At 44.5% G+C, this 26252-nt stretch overlaps 1 protein-coding gene across 4 annotated transcripts; it reads right to left on the bottom strand.

Moving 5' to 3' along the window:
* Positions 1 to 1722: 1722 nt before the first annotated feature.
* On the bottom strand, positions 1723 to 21415 carry LOC120031086 (gasdermin-E-like). 4 transcript variants are annotated; one of them, XM_038976659.1, is made up of 12 exons: positions 20906 to 21415; positions 13054 to 13123; positions 12565 to 12819; positions 9900 to 10110; positions 9074 to 9236; positions 5832 to 5952; positions 4203 to 4310; positions 3510 to 3637; positions 3159 to 3329; positions 2498 to 3104; positions 2196 to 2269; positions 1723 to 1988 (listed from the first exon to the last, which is right to left on the bottom strand). In XM_038976659.1, exons 3-12 carry the CDS (start codon positions 12767 to 12769, stop codon positions 1761 to 1763), a joined length of 2016 nt encoding a protein of 671 aa, XP_038832587.1. In that variant the 5' UTR covers positions 12770 to 12819; positions 13054 to 13123; positions 20906 to 21415; the 3' UTR covers positions 1723 to 1760. The 4 variants fall into 4 exon arrangements, with proteins under 4 accessions (XP_038832587.1, XP_038832590.1, XP_038832588.1 ...); XM_038976662.1 differs by having other exon boundaries at positions 3213 to 3329; XM_038976660.1 differs by lacking the exon at positions 13054 to 13123.
* Positions 21416 to 26252: the final 4837 nt, after the last annotated feature.

The raw sequence follows: 26252 nt of genomic DNA, 5'->3' as shown, positions 1-26252 counted from the left end.
TTTGTTTGTTTTTATAAAGTATCATTCACAACCTTTGTGTCCAATATGTGGTAAATCAGTTGTCCAACCTTGTACAGGGTTAATAACATACTGTAGCACAGGGTTAATAACATACTGTAGTACAGGGTTAATAACATACTGTAGTACAGGGTTAATAACATACTGTAGCACAGGGTTAATAACATACTGTAGTACAGGGTTAATAACATACTGTAGCACAGGGTTAATAACACACTGTAGTACAGGGTTAATAACATACTGTAGTACAGGGTTAATAACACACTGTAGCACAGGGTTAATAACATACTGTAGCACAGGGTTAATAACACACTGTAGCACAGGGTTTCTGATGACAACATGTCTGTGTTGTTCAAACGCTGTGAATCAGACATCACAGGAACATCATGCTGACTCCACATATTGGGGATGTTTTCTCTGAGTAAAGACAGGACCATCATACTGACTCCACATATTGGGGATGTTTTCTCTGAGTAAAGACAGGACCCTCATACTGACTCCACATATTGGGGATGTTATCTCTGAGTAAAGACAGGACCATCATACTGACTCCACATATTGGGGATGTTTTCTCTGAGTAAAGACAGGACCCTCATACTGACTCCACATATTGGGGATGTTTTCTCTGAGTAAAGACAGGACCATCATACTGACTCCACATATTGGGGATGTTTTCTCTGAGTAAAGACAGGACCCTCATACTGACTCCACATATTGGGGATGTTATCTCTGAGTAAAGACAGGACCATCATACTGACTCCACATATTGGGGATGTTTTCTCTGAGTAAAGACAGGACCCTCATACTGACTCCACATATTGGGGATGTTATCTCTGAGTAAAGACAGGACCCTCATACTGACTCCACATATTGGGGATGTTATCTCTGAGTAAAGACAGGACCATCATACTGACTCCACATATTGGGGATGTTTTCTCTGAGTAAAGACAGGACCATCATACTGACTCCACATATTGGGGATGTTATCTCTGAGTAAAGACAGGACCATCATACTGACTCCACATATTGGGGATGTTATCTCTGAGTAAAGACAGGACCATCATACTGACTCCACATATTGGGGATGTTATCTCTGAGTAAAGACAGGACCATCATACTGACTCCACATATTGGGGATGTTATCTCTGAGTAAAGACAGGACCATCATACTGACTCCACATATTGGGGATGTTTTCTCTGAGTAAAGACAGGACCATCATACTGACTCCACATATTGGGGATGTTATCTCTGAGTAAAGACAGGACCATCATACTGACTCCACATATTGGGGATGTTTTCTCTGAGTAAAGACAGGACCATCATACTGACTCCACATATTGGGGATGTTTTCTCTGAGTAAAGAATCATTATTAAAATGAATACTGAGTGTATCAGTTCAAACTGGATTTACAAGTTGCATGGACTCTCTCTCTCTCTCTCTCTCTCTTTCCCTCTCTCTCTCTCTCTCTCTCCCTCTCCCTCTCTCCCTCCCTCTCTCTCCCTCTCTCTCTCTCTCTCCCTCCCTCTCCCTCTCCCTCTCTCTCTCCCTCTCCCTCTCCCTCTCTCTCTCCCTCTCTCTCTCTCTCTCTCTCCCTCTCTCTCTCCCTCTCTCTCTCCCTCTCTCTCTCTCCCTCTCTCTCTCTCCCTCCCTCTCTATCCCTCTCCCTATCCCTCTCTCTCTCTCTCTCTCTCTCTCTCTCTCTCTCTCTCTCTCCCTCTCCCTTTCTCTCCCTCTCCCCTCTTACACTAATGAGGCCAGGCCTTTCACAGTGATACTCATGACTAGAGGAAGGTATCCAGGCTGGTCCTTCATCTCTGTCCTCAGTGTGTCCTCCTCTCTCTTCAGTGTAACTTCAGAGTGACCAAAGAGACTCTCTGTCCTCCCAAACACCTCCTCCTCAGTCAGAACAGCCAGACCTGCATCTCTCAGAGAGAGGGTCTCTCCACTCCCTGCTGCCACGTGATGCACCTGGAGGACAAGCAAGATTATATACTGCTGTATTATGCCTGTATGGCTGCGTTTAGACAATCAGATCAGCTCTGAAAAAGATCTGATATGATTGGTAAGAAAAAATTTGATGATTGGGACGATTGGGATTGGGACATACATAAAGTATTTTTTAAGATGAATACAGACTTGTTTACCAGTGTAGCAAAATGGGAAGTGTGAACTCACCAGGATCTGCAGGGCCTGTAAGACTGGAGGACTGCAACAGGATCCCAACACAGACAGACCCTCATCTGTCATTTCTACAAAATAAATATGCACACTTTTTTAAAAGTTGGGAGCACCAGTGCTACCAATGAACATTTCTTCATTTAGAGCCGTGTGAACACATGCCATGAAACTGGAACGGGAAGTGTCGCAGTTGACAGGGTCAAAGGTTAAGTTACGTAATTATCCAAAAAAGTTGTTGAAACGGAACTGATCCACGTAATGATAAACAGATGATGTAATGTAATAGTGCTCCATCTCACCATTCATGGCACTGACAATGAGGTTGATGGAACAGAGCAGTGAGGGTGACTCGTCGTCCGTCTGGCCCTCAATGAGGTTGGTGGAACAGAGCAGTGAGGGTGACTTGTTGTCCGTCTGGCCCTCAATGAGGTTGGTGGAACAGAGCAGTGAGGGTGACTCGTCGTCTGTCTGGCCCTCAATGAGGTTGGTGGAACAGAGCAGTGAGGGTGACTCGTCGTCTGTCTGGCCCTCAATGAGGTTGGTGGAACAGAGCAGTGAGGGTGACTCGTCGTCTGTCTGGCCCTCAATGAGGTTGGTGGAACAGAGCAGTGAGGGTGACTCGTCGTCTGTCTGGCCCTCAATGAGGTTGGTGGAACAGAGCAGTGAGGGTGACTCGTTGTCTGTCTGGCCCTCAATGAGGTTGGTGGAACAGAGCAGTGAGGGTGACTCGTCGTCTGTCTGGCCCTCAATGAGGTTGGTGGAACAGAGCAGTGAGGGTGACTCGTTGTCTGTCTGGCCCTCAATGAGGTTGGTGGAACAGAGCAGTGAGGGTGACTCGTTGTCTGTCTGGCCCTCAATGAGGTTGGTGGAACAGAGCAGTGAGGGTGACTCGTCGTCTGTCTGGCCCTCAATGAGGTTGGTGGAACAGAGCAGTGAGGGTGACTCGTTGTCTGTCTGGCCCTCAATGAGGTTGGTGGAACAGAGCAGTGAGGGTGACTCGTCGTCTGTCTGGCCCTCATTTGTTCCATCAGACTTGTGTAAAAGTTCCAGTATGGCCTGGACTATCTGCTTCTCAGTCTCCTCCATAAGATCATCCATGTCCGGTGTCTCACCAACCAACATCTGATCCAGCTGTGAGGAGAGAGACAGCCATACAAGAGTGTAGATGAGAAACTGAAGGGAGGTTTTAAGGATAGAGCTCAAGACAGGTACTGACATACTGAGTGGTATAGTACCTCAGAGACTTTTCTTTAAAGATCCACTGATTTATTTGAAGTGCTTGTAATCAGCAATAGTGAAATAGTGCCTCACCACACTCTCCAGCACACTGACTGCCTCTCTGTCCTCCATGGTTGTCTTGAGGAGCTGGAGCAGAGAGGAGCGTTTGGCTGTTGGCAGGGATGACAGCACCTGGAAATGACCACTCAGTTTCTCCAGTTCTGTCAAAAGGCAACAGACTGTAAATAAATACTGGTTATAAATACAAAAAATGTACATGTGATGATGTTGAATAAAGTGGAAAAATCATCAACGTAATAGAATGTAGTATTTTTTTCAACCTACTTTTGACCTAAATCCAAAGACATGGTGAATGTGTTTGTTGAATTCACGTTAGTTTACAACCTCAATCAAATGTAATTCAAAACTAGACGTTGAACTGACTGACATCTGTGGCCAGTGGTAAACAACACAAAGTTTGTATTCAGATTGAGAGAATCAGAGGACTCAACTGACACTTTTTCAAAGTATGTTATTTTCTATGAATTACTTAAAAAGTTACAACAAAGTTGCTGCAATTGTAACTAAAGGATAGGCTTGACATTCAGGGCTTCTGCTTCACCCAAATACCAACATCCCGTAGTCCATTCACTACAGCATCACTAGACTTACAGGATACAAACAATTACCACATCAATCAAATCACCAGATGCATTTATACTCCAACTGGAAGGAAAACGAGGAAGGAGAAACATAGCTGCTCTGTCTGTCCCGTGGTGTCATTACCTTGATGAAGAATGCTTTCCTCTTGGAGCGACACGACCGCGGACATTCTGATTGATCTAAAAAGTTGCCAGGCAGGTTCAAACCCACCGTTTCCAAAGGAGCACACCTCTATAGCCAAGAGAACATGGTATTAGACCAATGATGTACTGTAACCAGTGAACACAGAAGGGTTAGATTATGGTATTAGACCAATGATGTACTGTAACCAGTGAACACAGCAGGGTTAGATTATGGTTTTAGACCAATGATGTACTGTAACCAGTGAACACAGCAGGGTTAGATTATGGTATTAGACCAATGATGTACTGTAACCAGTGAACACAGCAGGGTTAGATTACGGTTTTAGACCAATGATGTACTGTAACCAGTGAACTTGAAACTACACTTGTACACTAGAACTTTGGTACTTTGTAAAGTACCTTGTAAAGTTTTTTTCATGATCTGGAGGATGATGTTATCCTAATTGTGTTATAGTTATAGCCTTTGATTTATCTCCTAGACTAGCAAGGCTGCATGAAATTAAGTGATGCCGGCAATACCTGACCTCCATTCCTCACTAAACCACATCTCTCCACCCTTATCAGTGACTCAATACATTCCAAGCTTAATTGCCTCCCCCATATACATTCCCCCAACAGACTTTATTTTACCAGGCAAGTCAGTTAAGAACAAATTCTTATTTTCAATGACGGCCTAGGAACAGTGGATTGTTCAGGGGCAGAACGACAGATTTTCTCCCTTGTCAGCTCGTTAATAAGCATTAACTTCTGGTGTAGAAACAGACTATGGCACTCAATATTTCAATAGGATACCTGAGAATTAATAATATTTAGAAAAGTCAGAACCCATCAGAACCCAGACTGACCAGGTGAAAGCTATGATCCCTTATTGATGTTACTTGTTAAATCCACTTCATCAGTGTAGCTGAAGGAGAGGAGACGGGTTAAAGAAGAATTTTTAAGCCTTGAGCCAACTGAGACAAGGATTGTGTGTGTGGCGTTCAGAGGGTGAATGAGCAAGACAAAACATTGTATGTGCCTTTGAACGGGGTATGGTAGTAGGTGCCAGGCCCACGCCGTTTATGTCAACAACTGCAATGCTGCTGGGTTTTTCCCACTCAAAGGACATCCAGCCAACTTGACACAACTGTGGGAAGCATTGGCGTCAACATGGGCCAGCATCCCTGTGGAATGCTTTGGACACCTTGTAGAGTCCATGTCCTGACGAATTGAGGCTGCTTTGAAGGCAAAGACTCAATATTAGGAAGGTGTTCTTAATGATTTGTACACATCAATAAGGGATAATAGCATCACCTGGATTCACCTGGTCAGTCTGTCATGGAAAGAGTAGGTGTTCTTAATGTTTTGTCCACTCAGTGTATATATTATATATTTTGTTTATGTTTAGCTCACATATTATAATTTCACAGTGTACATTAATGTGTCTGTAATAGAATATAACCAGTTATAACCACAACCAGCCAAACATAGGCTGTGACAGACTGTACAGCGTATTGGATACGCACATTGAAGGATAGAGGAGCTAGCTTTGTACTAGTAGATCGATGAAGGTGTACCAACGTGAAAAACAAAGAATGCAAGTATTTTAATGAACCATAAACTCCCTCACCAAAGTGTCCATCGCGTTTGACCTTGATCTCCTCAATGCTGTAGGCAATGACAGTGTTTTTAGGAATCTCCAGGAACACATCTTTGACTCCATGTACTTCTACTTTCCCCTTTACAGACACCTGTAAATAAACCAAAAACGAGTTAATCAGAAACAAACCATTTATGTTTCTACAACAAAAAAACAAGCGATAACAAAATGAACTTTACTTAATTGACTTCCACTTTAAATCTGTGATACGCTATCGTGATTTGGATATCGTCATACCACCATGTCAGCTACAGACACAAGGGTTGGATATCGTCATACCACCATGTCGGCTACCGACACAAGGGTTGGATATCATCATACCACCATGTCGGCTACCGACACAAGGGTTGGATATCATCATACCACCATGTCGGCTACCGACACAAGGGTTGGATATCGTCATACCACCATGTCAGCTACAGACACAAGGGTTGGATATCATCATACCACCATGTCGGCTACCGACACAAGGGTTGGATATCATCATACCACCATGTCAGCTACAGACACAAGGGTTGGATATCATCATACCACCATGTCGGCTACCGACACAAGGGTTGGATATCGTCATACCACCATGTCAGCTACCGACACAAGGGTTGGATATCGTCATACCACCATGTCAGCTACAGACACAAGGGTTGGATATCGTCGTACCACCATGTCAGCTACAGACACAAGGGTTGGATATCGTCTTACCACCATGTCAGCTACCGACACAAGGGTTGGATATCGTCTTACAACCATGTCAGCTACAGACACAAGGGTTGGATATCGTCATACCACCATGTCAGCTACAGACACAAGGGTTGGATATCGTCTTACCACCATGTCAGCTACAGACACAAGGGTTGGATATCGTCTTACCACCATGTCAGCTACAGACACAAGGGTTGGATATCGTCATACCACCATGTCAGCTACAGACACAAGGGTTGGATATCGTCACACCACCATGTCAGCTACAGACACAAGGGTTGGATATCGTCATACCACCATGTCAGCTACAGACACAAGGGTTGGATATCGTCATACCACCATGTCAGCTACAGACACAAGGGCTGGATATCGTCATACCACCATGTCAGCTACAGACACAAGGGTTGGATATCGTCATACCACCATGTCAGCTACAGACACAAGGGTTGGATATCGTCATACCACCATGTCAGCTACAGACACAAGGGTTGGATATCGTCTTACCACCATGTCAGCTACAGACACAAGGGTTGGATATCGTCTTACCACCATGTCAGCTACAGACACAAGGGTTGGATATCGTCATACCACCATGTCAGCTACAGACACAAGGGTTGGATATCGTCATACCACCATGTCAGCTACAGACACAAGGGTTGGATATCGTCATACCACCATGTCAGCTACAGACACAAGGGTTGGATATCGTCATACCACCATGTCAGCTACAGACACAAGGGTTGGATATCGTCATACCACCATGTCAGCTACAGACACAAGGGTTGGATATCGTCATACCACCATGTCAGCTACAGACACAAGGGTTGGATATCGTCATACCACCATGTCAGCTACAGACACAAGGGTTGGATATCGTCATACCACCATGTCAGCTACAGACACAAGGGTTGGATATCGTCATACCACCATGTCAGCTACAGACACAAGGGTTGGATATCGTCATACCACCATGTCAGCTACAGACACAAGGGTTGGATATCGTCATACCACCATGTCAGCTACAGACACAAGGGTTGGATATCGTCATACCACCATGTCAGCTACAGACACAAGGGTTGGATATCGTCTTACCACCATGTCAGCTACAGACACAAGGGTTGGATATCGTCATACCACCATGTCAGCTACAGACACAAGGGTTGGATATCGTCATACCAACATGTCAGCTACAGACACAAGGGTTGGATATCGTCTTACCACCATGTCAGCTACAGACACAAGGGTTGGATATCGTCATACCACCATGTCAGCTACAGACACAAGGGTTGGATATCGTCATACCACCATGTCAGCTACAGACACAAGGGTTGGATATCGTCTTACCACCATGTCAGCTACAGACACAAGGGTTGGATATCGTCATACCACCATGTCAGTTACAGACACAAGGGTTGGATATCGTCTTACCACCATGTCAGCTACAGACACAAGGGTTGGATATCGTCTTACCACCATGTCAGCTACAGACACAAGGGTTGGATATCGTCTTACCACCATGTCAGCTACAGACACAAGGGTTGGATATCGTCATACCACCATGTCAGCTACAGACACAAGGATTGGATATCGTCATACCACCATGTCAGCTACAGACACAAGGGTTGGATATCGTCATACAACCATGTCAGCTACAGTCACAAGGGTTGGATATCGTCATACCACCATGTCAGCTACAGACGCAAGGGTTGGATATTGGCATACCACCATGTCAGCGACAGACACAAGGGTTGGATATCGTCATACCACCATGTCAGCTACAGACACATGGGTTGGATATCGTCTTACCACCATGTCAGCTACAGACACAAGGGTTGGATATCGTCTTACCACCATGTCAGCTACAGACACAAGGGTTGGATATCGTCATACCACCATGTCAGCTACAGACACAAGGGTTGGATATCGTCATACCACCATGTCAGCTACAGACACACGGGTTGGATATCGTCTTACCACCATGTCAGCTACAGACACAAGGGTTGGATATCGTCTTACCACCATGTCAGCTACAGACACAAGGGTTGGATATCGTCATACCACCATGTCAGCTACAGACACAAGGGTTGGATATCGTCTTACCACCATGTCAGCTACAGACACAAGGGTTGGATATCGTCTTACCACCATGTCAGCTACAGACACAAGGGTTGGATATCGTCATACCACCATGTCAGCTACAGACACAAGGGTTGGATATCGTCTTACCACCATGTCAGCTACAGACACAAGGGTTGGATATCGTCTTACCACCATGTCAGCTACAGACACAAGGGTTGGATATTGTCATACCACCATGTCAGCTACAGACACAAGGGTTGGATATCGTCATACCACCATGTCAGCTACAGACACAAGGGTTGGATATCGTCATACCACCATGTCAGCTACAGACACAAGGGTTGGATATCAGCTTGCCTGCAGTGGTGTGCTGCCTCAGTCACCAGTTATTTGAGAAGTGCTTGCTGGCTGGTTACTCTTGTTATCACACCTACCGGGACTCCAGTGACATTCCCTCCAGCACCAACGTTTCCAGCCTGATGCTTTTTTTCTCTTATCGAGCACGGCTCACTCGTCACAATCCTTTCCATCACCACCCCAAACACAGAACTATTATTACGGGCGTCCTGGATCAGAGAGAGGGACATGTCCAGAAGCCTGCAGGAGAGACACAAATAAATGATGCAACGGGGATACTTAATCAGCTGCACAACTGAATGCATTCAACTAAATGTTTCTCCTGCGTTTAACCCCTCTGAATCAGAGAGTTACGGGTAGCTGCCTTAATCGACGTTCAAGGCATCGGCCTCCGGGGAGCATGTGTTTTTGGGTTACCTGCCTTGTTCAAGAGAAAGGCAGATTTTACCACCTTGGGTGGATTCTGGGGATTCTAACCAGTGACCTTTCAGTTACTGGCCCAGCGCTCTTAACCGCTAGGTTAACTGCCACCCAATCAATTTAGACAAAAATCTGGAACTTTTTTCCACTAGGGGTGCTGGTAAGTTTTTTTTAAAGTCCCTGAAACTGTCTCTCGCTCGACAGAAATACAAGGTTTTAGAAATGACATGAAGTTGACTTACATCAAAATGATTGTTTCTGCTTTTAGCTGGCATTTTGTGTGAGTTATGTTGTTTACTTGAAATCCCAAGGGCACAGTCACATTATGTTACAAAGGTTTCAGCATGTTTCACTGATCATAGTGTGTGTTTACACATGGACAAAGACCCACCTGTAACTTTCCTTTCAAACTTCCTCTTCCCCATTCGGATGTCTAATCATTGACTCTGATCTACTTCATGACTATATAAGAGGGTAGCTTACTTGTCTTTTGAGATGTTTTGTAACCACTTAACGTCAACCTCTTCTTTCTTCAGTTTGCCAAGGGACGACTTGAGTGTGGAGGCGTGTTTTGCCCCCATGTTAAAGTTTAAATCCACTGCATATGCTGCCAATTTTGTCTCCACATCTACGCTGGCATCTTGGCTGTCACCAAATGTCCCACCGTAGCCCACAAAGTCAGACTCCTTGACAGCTGAGGGAAAGTTCAACATTAGAATGGACTCTATGCTATTATACCACAGCACATATCTATAACAGACACATCCAAATAATATGGACCTATACAAATATTGCCATTTATGAATTTGGCACATACCACACACACGCATGTTTCCTGTTATATATCAAATGGACTGATTTATAAACTTAAATATACAACAAAAGTTAGCTTTTTTTTTTAAACTGAACTTGCTTCCTGCAAACTTTAGACCACGCAATATCTATCTAGTGGTTGAAGTATTGTAAAGGAGCCATGTGCCGTTAGTGAGAAGAGCAAAAATCTGTGTTTTATTTTTGGAATCAAATATAAATAGACACAGAAATCTATTTCCTATTTATTTTATTATCATGACGATGGCAGACTACATTCCTCACCTTCTCTGGTTGTGATGGGTTCCTATTCCTGAAGGAGCCATACAACAAATTACCATACGCATCTCTCATTTAATTTGGCCTAGTAGCCTAGTAAATAGATAGGCTATTTATTTCAAGTTTTGCTGTAGGCTATGCAATCACATAGGCAGTGCGGTTTATAGTAGGCTACACAGTTGAATTTAACAGGTGAACAGTTGATATTTTACATTGAAGTATATATGCTAGTATGGTAAGGAAGCTGCTGTATATTTTTGTTGATTTGTAGTCTCAGAATTAGCAGGTAGTCCAGTCAATGCAAAACATGTTGAATTGAAATGTTCTGCTGACAGGTCCACAACCATTTACCATTGTCTTCTCTTTCAGAAACAGTCTTTTGCCAAATACAGCATAAGTTTAAAACTTTCTGCCAACATCTCCAAAAACAGTTGATAAAATGTGCCATTGCTCTTTCTTTTAGGAACTGCTGTTGCCTAATTCCAATAGTTCCGAATTATACAGCGTTATTGTCACCATAAAAGGTGAATGGAGGACGTTTCCAAGCAGAGTTTTACTACAGGTCTGATTTATAATGGGAAACATGCATATCTGCTTGTGCCAAGTTTATAAATATCTATATTTTTATACATAGTATTCTTTTCAGAAATGGTGCAAGCAGATATTTAGTGTGACATTTACGCAATAGTTATAAATGAGGCCCAATTGCATAAATTTCACACAAAATATTTGCTGCGTGTGCAATTTCTGAAACAAATACGTAGGCCTATGGTTAGAAATATTGAGATTTAACAACTTGGCAGACGCCATACATTCGCAGTTCCCGTTATACATTATACCTGTTATAAAACTTTGTGCGAGTGAACAAGCATTATAACTCCACCTGGACAGCACGCCCTCTATTCACCTGTTATGGTGACAATAATGCTGTATAATTTGGAGAATATTGGAATTAGGTCACAGCAGTTTCTTAGAGAAAGAGCAATGGCACATTTGATCAAATGTTTTTAGAGGTGTTCACAGAATGTTTTCATATTTTGCAGTAACTTATGCTGTATTCGCCAAAGGACTATGTCAGTTTCTGGGTGGCAGGTATCCTAGGGGTGAGGCGCATTGGGCCAGTAACCGAAAGGTTGCTGGTTCATATCCAAGAGCCGACCAGGTGAAAAATCTATCTGTACCCTTGAGCAGGGTACTTAAACCTAATTGCTCCTGTAAGCTGCTCTGGATAAGATTGTCTGCTAAATTACTCAAATTACAAAAAACAATGGCAAGTAGTTTTGGATCTGTCAGCAGAATGTTTGAACTCAACAATGTTTTGCATCGACTGCACAGTAGGCTACAGTAGTTGTATGCTTCACTGTAAAATAGAATCTGTCTGTTCAACTGTTACATTTGACGCTATGTTATATGTGGGAATATTAACCCATCACAGTCCGAAAAGGTGATGAATTTATTCTTCAGTGGTTATGAAAATACTTTATCAATCAACTCGGCTTTATTAAGCTACTATTGTGATAGCCTACTGTCAAGAAATAACATTGACAGCTGAAACACAATCCAGTTGATAAATGAATAGGATTTTGTTGCATTCATGCATTGCTGCACCGTTTATCATAAGCCCTAGCCTATACATACTATTGGCACTGACAGTTAAACTTATCAGCATTGGCGCTTTTAACTATACATTACAAAATTCCAGATGTAACAATGTACAATCAGTCTATTTTCTGGCAATTTATCCGCTAATTTGACCGGCATTGCTCGATGTAGACGTGAGAAAAATAGACATCCTTTCTAATTTGACATCCTATGGCACCATTAATGCTTGTAAACTGTCTGTTTTCTCACAATCACTCATATGCATTCTATTTCCATTATGAAAAATAAACGTTTGTGTGATTTCGACTTTAATGCTTATTCATGAGCACAGTTTAAGGAAGTGACATGCGCCAAGTTTATAATTCTCACTATTTTCATGCGTACGTATTTTAAGAAATGTCGCACGCTGATATTTACTGTGAAACATACAGTTCTAAATGAGGCATCGGGAGTTTACCTGGGTTTAAGGGTGGATTTTTGGTAAGCACATCATCGAGGGTGAACTTAGTAGGCGTGTATTTGGTTTTCCAGAAGAACGGGGATTGTTTGAGAACCAGTGAGAGAGGGTTCAACTTGCCACAGTTGTTCAGGGAGGACACAGGTATCAGGTTGCCGTCAGAATCCACGTTCTTCACAAAGTTTTCTGTTGCTGAGGCAAACATAGCTATAACTCCAAAGAGGTTGAGGAGATGGCTGAGAATGGTGTGTCAGGCTAAGGACAAACAGAAAGGACAAAGAAAAAAGTAATAAATGCAAGTCCAAACAAGCCTTCTAAATAGCATCAATTCAAACTACTGTAAACTACATTTGACTCAAAGCATGAAATGTGACATTTTCATACATTTTCAATCCCATAATATATTTATCCAGTGTATCCTGAAAGAGCAGTATTTCATATCTCTGTTGACGTAATCTGCAAGAGCTTCTATAGCTACCAGGTTCTCACCGTTTCTTCCTCCAGGTCCTTGGGACTCAGTCAGTGCTAAATCTCTGAAGGGGATGTGTCAGTCGCAAGCCTATAAGAGGAGTGTCTTTGTCACACCTGCTTTTCACAATGACACAGGAGCTGCATTCCAAATACACCCACAGTGTGTTTCCTAGTTTGATTAAATACAGTAGTGTCCTACTACAGCTGGAACCAACTATGCCAACCAGTCCACAATCACAATGCACTGTATAAAATAGCAGGCTTCTATGTGAATTCTATGTAGATTTCTCTCTACAACTGTACACTGTGCTGTAACAGTGGACTAGCCGCTAGCATGTCACTGTAGGGTTTTCATGTATGTTGTTTCGAATAAAAGTACAATAAAAAGCGTATTCAGATTCAGAAGGGTTCTGTGTAGAACCCTTCTTTCCTTCCAAATTAATCATCAAAGAACCCTTTCTTCCAGAAATGGTTTGCAGGATATAAAAAGTTCTAGGTAGAATCCTTTGCCTTAAATAAGCATCATTTTCCAAAAAGGGTTCTTCAGATGAAAACGGCTCTTGGTAGAACCCTCTGCAAAGAACCCTTTTGGAGCCCTTTTTTCTAAGAGTGTAGCTATACGTGTTTGGGTTGGTTTAATCAATTGAATCAATCCATGCCCATTTTCAACATCTCTTTCTAAAAAAAAGAATTCAGAAAATATAAGCTAATTAGCTGGCTTAAGAATGATATACTATAATGTCTTAAATGCATTACCTAATAATTCATTACATAATCATAGGAGTGTCTTTAATCTCTTCTTGGGAAACTGTCCTGTTCCACTCTGCATTCCTGCTCTTCACTTCTGTTTCATTTCATGAGAAAATAACTTCACTAGAAGCAGGCAGAAATCAAGGAGCATGTCTTTGGTACATGCCAAGTTGCAGGGAAGCATAATGTGGTTTACGTGTTGTCATCCTAATGTTAGTGAAGCAGTGTTGGGGAGTAGTTCTTACATGTAATTCAACATAGCACAGTTTAGTTCGTAGAAGCACCTCGGTGTACGTACTGCATGTCCAATGTGCTTAACTGGAAGGTCCAAGTAGACCAGGGATGGGCAACTTTGATGGGGGTGGGGGCCACAAATTCTAAACTCATCATGAAGGGCCTCAGTTGCTCGCAGGTCTGTGTATCCACATGTGCATGGCACCCTATTCCCTACATACGGCTCCAGGCAAAATGTGTTCACTATATAGTTGTTACACTCCCCAGCAAGAAACCAAACATTTTCGCTCAAACAGAAGGGGGAACAAAGAGTCCCTGACCAACAACCAAAACAAAACAGGTGGGGTTTTAGGAGGGGTTCTGAAAGACACTCATGGGGGTGTCCACTGGAAGGTGACTAGCAACAACAACTGGAACAGAAAAGATACCCACCATGAGACCCACTAAATTCACCCAAGAAGAGGCAAACAAAATAAAAACCCAAACCAAACTTAGAGACAGGAAGCAAACCATAAAGTAGAGCAAAATTAAAACAGGGAAGATCAGTTAAAATATTGATTTTCTACAACTCAAATGGGGAGAGACAACTAAACCCTCCACATCTCTCAAGACAACTTGAGCACTGGGACAGCCACTCTTATATAGCACCTGGGCCAGCACAGGTGAAACCCCTTCTGACTAACGAGATGGACAAGCCAGCACAATAATTACTATTCCACTTTTTATTGATAGTATATTATAAATGGATAAGAGAGCACTAGACGAAAGTATAATTAGCTAAATAATACATCTTCAAATAAGGAACTGGAACACAAAAGTACTGAATCAACATGGGATGAATAAAACACAGAGGACAGAGAAGGCACAGTATGTGGGTATGTGTGGGTGTATTGTGATGGAGGGGGGGGCGGGGTTGTGTTTGGAAAAGTGTGGAGTTAAGTGAGTAAAAAAGGAAAATGGTTGCAAATCCCAGAGCCCAAACAGAAAGATAAATGTGGTCAGAGACCTACTAGAGCAGCACCACCCCCTCAAGATTCTGAGCCTGCCTGGCAGGGTTGGTCCTACAAAGCCAAAGGCCCCTGATGGGGGAGCATAATATACAAGAAATTTCTCAAAGTTTATAATGACCTTGTACCTAGCCGGTGGGGAATCCGGTGGGGTGCCCCCACCCAGGTAGTGGCAGTGCTGGCAACACTAGCTGCAGCAACCCATGGGGAGGGAGTCACACTAGGACATTCAGACAGGGGACAAATTATTGTGGCCCTGATGGCACAAAATAATCTAAGGTCTGACTGCACAGAGATGCTTGGGGAATATGATCACAACGGGGGACCAGAGCGTGTGTTTCAGGGGAAGGGGGTGTATCTGATCTCCATCACCTAGGACTTGACATTGGTTAATCAAATCTCAACATTTTTGCCGATTTTTGCTCATTATTGCCTACTTTCTGAAACAGCTGCAACTGTATATGAATTGGCACATCAAGCCCTTTCTGGAGTTGGGCTCTGGGATAGAATAACTGTTGCACATCTGAGCTTGAGGTTGTTTGTGGGGGAGAGGGGTCAAGTGTGTATGACTGTTTGTTTGTATATCCCACATCTGTTGCTATGGGGTAATGATGTTAGGGACAATATAAGATGAATCACAATAATTGTCTGCTAAAATAATAATTGCTTTCAAAAAATTTATTTTTTATGGCAATCCTGGTTATAGGTAACAATTCTTTGCATGAACTGCCTCCGTTATAACGCATATTATTCATTAATTGTGTAAATTAAGATACACAACTTTTTTTAGATATAAACATTTTTCATAACTATTTATAATATAAATGTTTTTGGAGGTTGATCTGCTTCTGTTCTGTGGGTGGCACTGTGTGTCTGTGGGTGGCACTGTGTGTCTGTGGGTGGAACTGTGTGTCTGTGGGTGGCACTGTGTGTCTGTGGGTGGCACTGTGTGTCTGTGGGTGGCACTGTGTGTCTGTGGGTGGCACTGTGTGTCTGTGGGTGGCACTGTGTGTCTGTGGGTGGCACTGTGTGTATGTGGGTGGCACTGTGTGTCTGTGGGTGGTACTGTGTGTCTGTGGGTGGCACTGTGTGTCTGTGGGTGGCACTGTGTGTCTGTGGGTGGCACTGTGTGTCTGTGGGTGGCACTGTGTGTCTGTGGGTGGAACTGTGTGTCTGTGGGTGGAACTGTGTGTCTGTGGGTGGCACTGTGTGTCTGTGGGTGGCACTGTGTGTCTGTGGGTGGCACTGTGTGTCTGTGGGTGGCACTGTGTGTCTGTGGGTGGCACTGTGTGTCTGTGGGTGGCACTGTGTGTCTATGGGTGGCACTATGTATCTGTGGGTGGCACTGTGTGTCTGTGGGTCCTGGTCTTTCGGGGGCCCTGGGATCCGGCGGGATAGGGGTGGTCTCCCATTGAAGATGTTTTCCACGGCCACAATAAACTTTGTGGAGGAGATCGATGATGATGATGGCAGCTTGATCCCTGTGTCCAGTCTGATTGACTCAGACAAACTGGTCCCTCTCACTGGTTGTCAAATGCAAGCTTGTCTGGATCTGGCAGAAACCCAAACGCAAATGCTGACTGGAGACATACAGACAGATAGCATCGAACAGCCCCCGTGATATGCAACTTTTCAGGGAAGTTAGAAACCAATATACACAGGCAGTTAGGAAAGCTAAGGGTGGCTTTTTCAAACAGAAATTTGCATCCTGTAGCACAAAGTCAAAAAAGTTCTGCGACACTGTAAAGTCCATGGAGAATAAGAGCACCTCTTCCCAGCTGCCCACTGCACCGAGGCTAGGAAACACTGTCACCACTGATAAATCCACAATAATTGAAAACTTCAATAAGCATTTTTCTACGGCTGGCCATGCATTCCACTTGGCTACCCCTACCCCAGTCAACAGCCCATGCCTCCCCCATTTCTCCTTCACTCAAATCCAGATAGCTGATGTTCTGAAAGAGCTGCAAAATCTGGACCCATACAAATCAGCTGGGCTAGACAATCTGGACCCTCTCTTTCTAAAACTATCTGCTGAAATTGTTGCCACCCCTATTACTAGCCTGTTCAACCTCTCTTTCGAATCGTCTGAGATCCCCAAAGATTGGAAAGCTGCCGCGGTCATCCCCCTCTTCAAAGGAGGAGACACTCTAGACCCAAACTGCTACAAACCTATATCTATCCTACCCTGCCTTTCTAAGGTCTTCGAAAGCCAAGTTGACAAACAGATCATCGACCATTTCGAATCCCACCGTACCTTCTCCGCTATGCAACCTGCTTTCCGAGCTGGTCATGGGTGCACCTCAGCCATGCTCAAGGTCCTAAACAATATCATAACCGCCATCAATAAAAGACGATACTGTGCAGCCGTATTCATCGACCTGGCCAAGGCTTTCGACTCTGAGAATCACCACATTCTTATCGGCAGACTCAACAGCCTTGATTTCTCAAATGACTGCCTCGCCTGGTTCACCAACTACTTCTCTGATAGAGTTCAGTGTGTCAAATCGGAGGGCCTGTTGTCCGGACCTCTGACAGTCTCTATGGGGGTGCCACAGGGTTCAATTCTCGGGCCGACTCTCTTCTCTGTATACATCAATGATGTCGCTCTTGCTGCGGGTGATTCTCTGATCCACCTCTAGGCAGACGACACCATTCTGTATACTTCTGGCCCTTCTTTGAACACTGTGTTAATTAACCTCCAGATGAGCTTCAATGCCATGCAACTCTCCTTCCGTGGCCTCCAACTGCTCTTAAATGCAAGTAAAACTAACTGCATGCTCTTCAACCGATCGCTGCCTGCACCTGCACGCCCATCCAGCATCACTACTCTGGACGGTTCTGACTTAGAATATGTGGACAACTACAAATACCTAGGTGTCTGGTTAGACTGTAAACTCTCCATCCAGACTCACAATAAACATCTCCAATCCAAAATTAAATATAGAATTGGCTTCCTATTTCGCAACAAAGCATCCTTCACTCATGCTGCCAAACATACCCTCATAAAACTGACCATCCTACCGATCCTCGACTTTGGCGATGGCATTTACAAAATAGCCTCCAACACCCTACTCAACAAATTAGATGCAGTCTATCACAGTGCCATCCGTTTTGTCACCAAAGCCCCATATACTACCCACCACTGCGGCCGGTACGCTCTCGTTGGCTGGCCCTCGCTTCATACTCGTTGCCAAACCCACTGGCTCCAGGTCATCTACAAGTCTTTGCTAGGTAAAGACCTGCCTTATCTCAGCTCTCTGGTCACCATAGCAGCACCCACCCGTAGCACGCGCTCCAGCAGGTATATCTCACTGGTCACCCCCAAAGCCAATTCCTATTTTCGCCGCCTTTCCTTCCAGTTCTCTGCTGCCAATGACTGGAACGAACTGCAAAAATCACTGAAGCCGGAGACTCATATCTCCCTCACTAACTTTACGCACCAGCTGTCAGAGCAGCTCTTAGATCACTGCACCTGTACACAGCCCATCTGTAAATAGCCCATCCAACTACCTCATCCCCATACTGTATTAATGAATTAATTTTGCTCCTTTGCACCCTAGTATTTCTACTTGCACATTCATCTTCTGCACATCTATCACTCCAGTGTTTAATTGCTATATTGTAATTACTTCGCCACTATGGCCTATTTATTGCCTTACCTCCCTTATCTTACCTCATTTGCACACACTGTATATAGACTTTTTCTACTGTATTATTGACTGTATGTTTGTTTATTCCATGTGTAACTATGTGTTGTTGTATGTGTCAAATTGCTATGCTTTATCTTGGCCAGGAGGCAGTTGTAAATGAGAACTTGTTCTCAACTAGCCTACCTGGTTAAATAAAGGTGAAATAAAAATATATTTTTAAAAAACTGTTAAGCCTAAGTAAACACCAGAGCAGCCCCTCAGAGGGGTATCCTATGAAGCAAGCTAAATCTACTCAGGGTTTTCTAAGCAGCTTAGTTAGCTTCACATTCCAGCTCAGGCTTCATCCGTACTACAACAGTGGATGTTGCTCGTCCGCCTACCGCTAACTCTAGCAGGCTTGTAAGTGCGATTCCATGTGGCACATGGCTAGTCTCTCCAATAGCATGTGATTGAGGCCCGCAATTCGGTGCATTCCTGCATGTGGCCATTTCTGCATCTGCAGGAACATCCCCCACATCAAGCATCCCATTGGATCCTGCATGAACGCCCTTGCTCGAGCATGACAGCTTCATGCTTGTGACAAAAGGGAAATAAAAGTATTATCTGAGTTTTTCGCCCAACACCTCCTGTGTACCAGAGTCCTGCTAGCTAGAACACAGTGTCGCCCTGCCTGCTGTGTACCAGAGTCCTCCATACTAGCTAGCGTAGTGGAGGAAAAAGTATTAAGATACCTTAATAGAAAATGACTCTCAGTAAAATAGTACTAGAGTAAAAGTATCTGGTTTTAAACATATTTTAGTATCAAAAGTAAATGTAATTGCTAAAATATACTTAAGTATCAAAAGTAAAGTATAAATCATTTCAAATTGCTCATATTAAGCAAACCAGACAGCACCACTTTCTTGTTTTTTTATTACACTCCAACACTCAGACATCATTTAAAGTATTTTGTTGAAGCACCTTTGGCAGAGATTACAGCCACGAGTCTTCTTGGGTATGACGCTACAAGCTTGGCACACCTGTATTTGGCGAGTTTCTCCCACTTTTCTCTGCAAACCCTCTCAAGCTCTGTCAGGTTAGATGGAAAGCTATTTTCAGGTGTCTCTAGAGATGTTCGATCGGATTCAAGTCCGGGCTCTGGCTGGGCCACTCAAGGACATTCAGAGACTTATCCCGAAGCCCCTCCTGTGTTGTCTTGGCTGTGTGCTTAGGGTCGTTTTCCTGTTGGAAGGTGAACCTTCGCCCCAGTCTGAGGTCTGATTGGTGGAATGCTCCTGAGATGGTTGTCATTCTGGAAGGTTCTCCCATCTCCACAGAGGAACTCCGGAGCTCAGTCAGGTTCTTGGTCACCTCCCTGATCAAGGCCCTTCTCCATCGATTGCTCAGTTTGGCCAGGCAGCCAGCTCTAGGAAGAGTCTTGGTGGTTCCAAACTTCTTTCATTTAAGAATGAGGGAGGCCACTGTATTCTTAGGTATCTTCAATGCTGCAGACAATTTTTGGTACGCTTCCCCAGATCTATGCCCCGACACAATCCTGTCTCGGAGTTCTACAGACAATTCCTTCGACATCATGCCTTGGATTTTGCTCTGACATGCACTGTCAACTGTTGGACCTTATATAGACAGGTGTGTGCTTTTCCAAATCATTTCCAATCAATTTCATTTACCACAGGTGGCCTCCAATCAAGCTGTAAAAACATCTCAAAGATGATCAATGGAAACAGAATGCACCTGAATTCAATTTCGAGACTCATAGCAAAGGGTCTGAATAGTTATGTAAATACATTAGCAAAAATGCCTACCTGTTCGCTTTGTCATTATGGGGTATTGTGTGCAGATTGATGAGGAAGAAAATCTATTTAATCCATTGTAGAATAAGGCTGTAACGTAACAAAATGTGTAAAAAGTGAAGAGGTCTGAATACTTTCCGAATGCACTGCATATGACGGTGTTGAGGAAAACTCATTCAAGGAATCAGGCAGAATTTATTTATCAGCAATGGGGTTTATTCAAGCAATTGCAAGGAAGATCACTCTCTCAGGATGATTTCCTATTTCATTTCATTTCAAATTGACATATTTCGTTCTCCTGAACAATTGTGTTTTTTTGCTCGGTTTTTGCATTGTTTGTAACTTGTTTTTTTAAACTTATTTTGTACATAATGTTGCTGCTACCGTCTCTTATGACTGAAAATAACTTCTGTACATCAAAACAGCGATTACTCACCACCATGAGCTGGAAGCTTTTTTTTCCTTCAATGAGTCCGACGAGCTCGACGTGAAGGACATACTGCTTTCCCGGGAACAGGCCCAAATCCCCGTAATCTGCGTGAAGAGAAGACGGAGAAAAAGGGGGCAGAGGTCGGGCTGCCTTCTGAGGATTCGTAGGTGATCAAATAAACCCCAACTGCCTTCCATTCTACAAGCTAACGTGCAATCATTAGAAAATAAAATCGATGACTTACGAGGAAGATTGAACTACCAACAGGACATTCAAAACTGTAATATCTTATGCTTCACAGAGTCATGGCTAAAAGACGACATAATCAACATACAGGAGGCTGGTTATACACTGTATCGGCAGGATAGACAGGGGCGTCTGGTAAGACAAGGGCTGCATATTTGTGAACAACAGCTGGCGCACGATATCTAAGGAAGTCATGATAAGTTGTAGACCACACTATCTACCTAGAGAGTTTTCATTTGTATTTTCTGTAGCTGTCTACATACCACCACAGACCGATGCTGGCACTAAGACCGCACTCAATGAGCTTTATTCCGCCGTAAGCAAACAGGAAAACACTCATCCAGAGGCGGCACTCCTAGTGGCCGGAGACTTTAATGCAGGGAAACTTAAATCTGTTTAACCTCATTTCTATCAACATGTTAAAGTGCAACCAGAGGGAAAAGAACTCTAGACCACCTGTACTTCACACACAGAGACGCGTACAAAGCTCTCAATCGCCCTCCAATTTGCAAATCTGACCATAATTCTATCCTGATTCCTGCTTACAAGCAAAAATTAAAGCAGGAAGCACCAGTGACACGGTTTATAAAAAATGTGGTCAGATGAAGCAGATGCTAAGCTACAGGACTATTTTGCTAGCACACACTGTAATATGTTCCGGGATTATTCCGATGGCATTGAGGAGTACACCACATCAGTCATTGGCTTCATCAATAAGTGCATCGATGACGTCGTCCCCACAGTGACTGTACGTACATACCCCAACCAGAAGCCATGGATTACAGGCAACATCCGCACTGAGCTAAAGGCTAGAGCTGCCGCTTTCAAGGAGCGGGACTCTAACCCAGAACCTTATAAGATTTCCCGCTATGCCCTCCAACAAACCATCAAACAGGAAAAGCATCGAATCGTACTACACCAGCTCCGACGTTCGTCGGATGTGGGTGGGCTTGCAAACCATTACAGACTACAAAGGGAAGCACAGCCGAGAGCTGCCCAGTGACACGAACCTACCAGACGATCTAAACTAATTCTATGCTCGCTTTGAGGCAAATAACACGGAAACATGCATGACAGAACCAGCTGTTCCGGACGACTGTGTGATCACGCTCTCCGCAGCCGATGTGAGTAAGACCTTTAAACAGGTTAACATTCACAAGGCCGCAGGGCCAGATGGATTACCAGAACGTGTACTGCGAGCATGCCCTGACCGGCTGGCAAGTGTCTGCACTGACATCTTTAACCTCTCTCTGTCCGAGTCCGTAATACCAACATGTTTTAAGCAGACCACCATAGTCCTTGTGCCTAAGAACACTAAGGTAACCTGCCTAAATGACTACTGACCCGTAGCACTCACGTCTGTAGCCATGAAGTGCTATGAGGTTGGTCACGGCTCACGTCAACACCATTATCCCAGAAACCCTAGACCCACTCCAATTTGCATACCGCCCCAACAGATCCACAGATGATGCAATCTCTATTGCACTCCACACTGCCCTTTCCCACCTGGACAAAAGGAACACCTATGTGAGAATGCTATTCATGCCTCCTGGGTGGCGCAGTGGTCTAAGGCTGTGCCACCAGAGATTCTGGCTGTGCCACCAGAGATTCTGGGTTCGAGCCCAGGCTCTGTCGCAGCCGGCCGCAACTGGGAGGCCCATGGGGCGGCGCACAATTGGCCCAGCATCGTCCGGGTTAGGGAGGGTTTGACCTTATCGCGCACTAGCGACTCCTGTGGCGGGCTGGGCGCAGTGCACGCTGACCAGGTCGCTAGGTGCGGCTGGCTTCCGAGTTGGATGTGCGCTGTGTCGAGAAGTAGTGCGGCTAGGTTGGGTTGTGTTTCGGAGGACGCATGGCTCTCGATCTTCGCCTCTTCCGAGTCCGTACGGGAGTTGCAGCGATGAGACAAGACAGTAACTACTACCAATTGGGGAGAAAAAGGGGGTAAAAAAAGAAGAAAAAAAGAGAATGCTATTCATTGACTACAGCTCAGGGTTCAACGCCGTAGTGCCCTCAAAGCTCATCAATAAGCTAAGGACCCTGGGACTAAACACCTCCCTCTGCAACTGGATCCTGAACTTCCTGACAGGCTGCCCCCAGGTGGTAAGGGTAGGTAACAACACATCTGCCACGCTGATCCTCAACACAGTGACCCCTCAGGGATGTGTGCTCAGTCCCCTCTTGTGCTCCCTGTTCACTCATGACTGCACGGCCAGGCACGACTCCAACGCCATCATTAAGTTTGCTGATGACACAACAGTGGTAGGCCTGATCACCGACAATGATGAGACGGCCTATAGTGAGGAGGTCAGAGACCTGGCCGTGTGGTGCCAGGACAACAACCTCTCCCTCAGCGTGATCAAGACAAAGGAGATTATTGTGGACTACAGGAAAAATAGGACCGAGCACGTCCCCATTCTCATCGACGGGGCTGTAGTGGAGCAAGTTGAAAGCTTCAAGTTCCTTGGTGTTCACGTCACCAACGAACTATCATGGTCCAAACACATCAAGACAGTCGTGAAGAGGGCACGACAAAACCTATTCCCCCTCAGGAGACTGAAAAGATTTGTCATGATCCTCAGATCGTCAAACGGTTCTACAGCGGCACCATCGAGAGCATCCTGACTGGTTGCATCACTGCCTGGTATGGCAACTGCTCGGCCTCCGACCGCAAGGCACTACAGAGGGTAGTGCGTACGGCCCAGTACATCACTGGGGCCACGCTTCCTGCCATCCAGGACCTCTATACCAGGCGGTGTCGGAGGAAGGCCCTAAAAATGTTCAAAGACCCCAGCCAGCCTAGTCATAGACTGTTCACTCTGCTACCCCACGTCAAGCGATACCGGAGCGCCAAGTCTTGGTCCAAGAGGCTTCTAAACAGCCTCTAGCCCCAGGCCATAAGACTCCTGAACATCCAACCAAATGGCTTCCCAGACTATTTGCATCGCCTGCCACCCCCCCACTTTTTACGCCGCTGCTACTCTCTGTTATTATCTATGCATAGTCATTTTAATAACTCTACCTACATGTACATATTACCTCAATCACCTCGACTAACCGGTGCCCCCGCACATTGACTCTTTACCAGTACCCCCTGTATATAGTCTCGCTATTGTTATTTTACTGCTGCTCTTTAATTACTTGTTACTTTTATTTCTTAATCTTATTCATACTTTTTTAAACTACATTGTTGGTTAGGGGCTTGTAAGTAAGCATTTCAGTGCTACACCTGTTGAATTTGGCGCATGTGACTAATACAATTTGATTTGATCTGATTATATACAGTACTTCATCTACACAAAGAGCTATTTCCCATTATAGGGGAGGCAAGCTTACAAAAGAGAAACAAGTAATAAGCTCTACTCCCTTATTAAAACAAACAAAGCAGGATCTAACCCCAGGTTACACTCAGTTCACCTGTATGTACAGTAACCCAAGGCTAGACTCAGTTCACCTGTACGTACAGTAACCCAAGGCTAGACTCAGTTCACCTGTATGTACAGTAACCCAAGGCTAGACTCAGTTCACCTGTACATACAGTAACCCAAGGCTAGACTCAGTTCACCTGTACATACAGTAACCCAAGGCTAGACTCAGTTCACCTGTACATACAGTAACCCAAGGCTAGACTCAGTTCACCTGTACATACAGTAACCCAAGGCTAGACTCAGTTCACCTGTACATACAGTAACCCCAAGCTAGACTCAGTTCACCTGTACGTACAGTAACCCCAGGTTACACTCAGTTCACCTGTACATACAGTAACCCAAGGCTAGACTCAGTTCACCTATACGTACAGTAACCCAAGGCTAGACTCAGTTCACCTGTACATACAGTAACCCCAAGGCTAGACTCAGTTCACCTGTACATACAGTAACCCCAAGGCTAGACTCAGTTCACCTGTACGTACAGTAACCCAAGGCTAGACTCAGTTCACCTGTACGTACAGTAACCCAAGGCTAGACTCAGTTCACCTATACGTACAGTAACCCCAAGCTAGACTCAGTTCACCTGTACGTACAGTAACCCAAGGCTAGACTCAGTTCACCTGTATGTACAGTAACCCCAGGTTACACTCAGTTCACCTGTATGTACAGTAACCCCAGGTTACACTCAGTTCACCTGTACATACAGTAACCCCGGGTTACACTCAGTTCACCTGTACATACAGTAACCCCAGGTTACACTCAGTTCACCTGTTCCTACAGTAACCCCAGGTTACACTCAGTTCACCTGTACGTATTCTGTATTCTAACTCCCCATATGGGCTGACTGTATTCTAACTCCCCATATGGGCTGACTGTATTCTAACTACCCATATGGGCTGACTGTATTCTGACCACCCAACACCATATGGGCTGACTGTATTCTAACTGCCCAACACCATAAGGGCTGACTGTATTCTAACTACCAACACCATATGGGCTGACTGTAATCTAACTGACCATATGGGCTGACTGTATTCTAACTGCCCAACACCATATGGGCTGACTGTATTCTAACTGCCCAACATCATATGGGCTGACTGTATTCTAACTGCCCAACACCATATGGGCTGACTGTAATCTAACTGACCATATGGGCTGACTGTATTCTAACTGCCCAACACCATATGGGCTGACTGTATTCTAACTGCCCAACACCATATGGGCTGACTGTATTCTAACTGCCCAACACCATATGGGCTGACTGTATTCTAACTGCCCAACACCATATGGGCTGACTGTATTCTAACTGCCCAACACCATATGGGCTGACTGTATTCTAACTGCCCAACACCATATGGGCTGACTGTATTCTAACTACCCAACACCATATGGGCTGACTGTATTCTAACTGCCCAACACCATATGGGCTGACTGTATTCTAACTGCCCAACACCATATGGGCTGACTGTATTCTGACCACCCAACACCATATGGGCTGACTGTATTCTAACTACCCAACACCATATGGGCTGACTGTATTCTAACTACCCAACACCATATGGGCTGACTGTATTCTAACGGCCAAACACCATATGGGCTGACTGTATTCTAACTGCCCAACACCATATGGGCTGACTGTATTCTGGGGAATACAAATCAAAAATAATACATCAACATTG

The sequence above is a fragment of the Salvelinus namaycush genome, chromosome 37, assembly GCF_016432855.1.
Source record: "Salvelinus namaycush isolate Seneca chromosome 37, SaNama_1.0, whole genome shotgun sequence".
In the NCBI taxonomy this organism is placed as follows: Eukaryota; Metazoa; Chordata; class Actinopteri; order Salmoniformes; family Salmonidae; genus Salvelinus; species Salvelinus namaycush.
This window is presented reverse-complemented; position numbering and strand designations above follow the sequence as displayed.